Consider the following 1,711-nt stretch of genomic DNA (forward strand, 5'->3'; position numbering starts at 1 on the left):
ACCCACGCGTCAACGGCCACCCCCGTTGGCCGGGGTGGGGTGGAGGAGTAGGGGCTCTATGAAGTCTTATCACAGAGAGGGAAAACAGGAGACGCGTGACCCCCCCCTTTGTGTGCTTACAGATGTCGACATTTGGTATTTCTCTATTGCGCTTGTGCCAACGTCCTTCTGTGCGGAGCAAGGGAGGTACTCCGAGTACCGAGGTACTTTTCTCAGCTAGTCGCTGCTCAAGCAGCGGCACAAAGGCCACACTGCCCCCCCCCCTCGCCTCTCTCTCTCTCTCCATCACGAAGCGTATTTTATCAAAACTTCATGCGAGCGAGTCGAACGTCGCTCGTATTTTGGCCAAATGCGGCCGCGAAGTCTCGAAAGAGAACTGGGCGAGATTCTAGCGGGGTCGGCGCACCCGTATTCACATCGCTCACGATGGCGTTCGAGTCCGCCGCCTCGCTATCGTCGGTGCCCCAAAGAAGATCAGCGAGGTCGCGCAACGAGATCGGTATTGCGGTCAGAGCCACAAGCTGATCGTGACAACGCTTCAGCGTCAACACGCGGCGTGTCGGCTCCTGATCGAGAGACCACGGAACGATGGTCGGCTTCGGTGTGCTAGTTGTCGTACCACCAATGGTGTCACGTAGGAGCTGCACGTAAAACTCTGACACACCACGCGACCGTTGTTGTGCGTGATCCCGCAACGCCTGCGCAAAGCGCTCCTGAACTGTGTAGTTGATCGTGTACAACGCGTGACATGATGGCTTCCCTACCGGGGAGGCCAGCACGCGTGCGCTGAGCTGCTGACGGGACCCTGCAAACGCCAACGCTGCACCAACGTCGCTGGATTCGCTCTTCTGTGGCACGCACTTGACGCCGGTGCGCCTTGGTCCCATCTGCAGCGGATCCTTGTAGGCGTCCGTGATGTTGACCACCTGCACGTGCTGCTGTGCCCCTGCCGCTTCACGTAGGTGGCGCATACCGTGCGGCGTCTCACTCCTCTGTGGAGGCGACACACGGCGAAGCCCGTTGACCGCGAACTCGCGGGTCGCAGTAGATTCCTTATTGTTGTTATGACGGTGCAAAATGCCCCGCTGCCCGGTGATGGAGACCGGGACTGCAGCGGCGCCAATGTTCTGCTGTTGCGACTCTGGTGCTGCAGGGGCGAAGAGGTTGAGAGAGCCGTGATTCACTTTGTATTGGCGTGGAAAGGAACGGCGCGCAGAGTGCGGCGGCGGCGCGTTGTCCGAGGGTGGCCACACGTACGGCTTCATCACCTAGCAAAAGTGATGTCGGGACGGGGTGAAAAAACTAGGAAATCGAATGACGAGAGCGACAGGCAACGTGGAGCGCCCAGCATCAACGGTGTGCGTATATTTTGCCAAAGGAGGGAGGAGAAGATGTGTGGGTGGGTGGCGGTGGAGGTGAAGGCAACGAGTGACCCTTCTTCTTAAGCCAGAGTGATGTCAGCCGCTTCTCGTTGAGACGGCACAACGTACGCGTATGGGATTGCGTCGTTATGGAATCTCAGCGTGTCTCTATGTGTGTCTGTGTGTCTGTATGTGTGTGTATGTATGTGCCTCTGTGACAAGCGCACACAGACAAGGAGAGATACTCGACAGACCAGGGGTGCCGAAGGGAAAGCGTGAAAAAAAAAGGAGCGCAGTGAATAACAGTGGGCAACAAACAGATCCAGGGAGGGCACAAAGAGAAAAAGAGA

At 57.6% G+C, this 1,711-nt stretch overlaps 1 protein-coding gene across 1 annotated transcript; it reads right to left on the bottom strand.

Annotated features, from left to right (window-relative positions):
• Positions 1 to 302: 302 nt before the first annotated feature.
• Positions 303 to 1,265, bottom strand: JKF63_01564 (uncharacterized protein; the record flags this gene model as incomplete). The annotated part of the gene is made up of 1 exon (XM_067897610.1): positions 303 to 1,265. The coding sequence occupies one exon, from the start codon at positions 1,263 to 1,265 to the stop codon at positions 303 to 305; it is 963 nt and encodes a 320-aa protein (XP_067753767.1).
• Between the last annotated feature and the right edge of the window lie 446 nt (positions 1,266 to 1,711).

This window comes from Porcisia hertigi, chromosome 35, assembly GCF_017918235.1.
Source record: "Porcisia hertigi strain C119 chromosome 35, whole genome shotgun sequence".
Lineage (NCBI taxonomy): Eukaryota > Euglenozoa > Kinetoplastea > Trypanosomatida > Trypanosomatidae > Porcisia > Porcisia hertigi.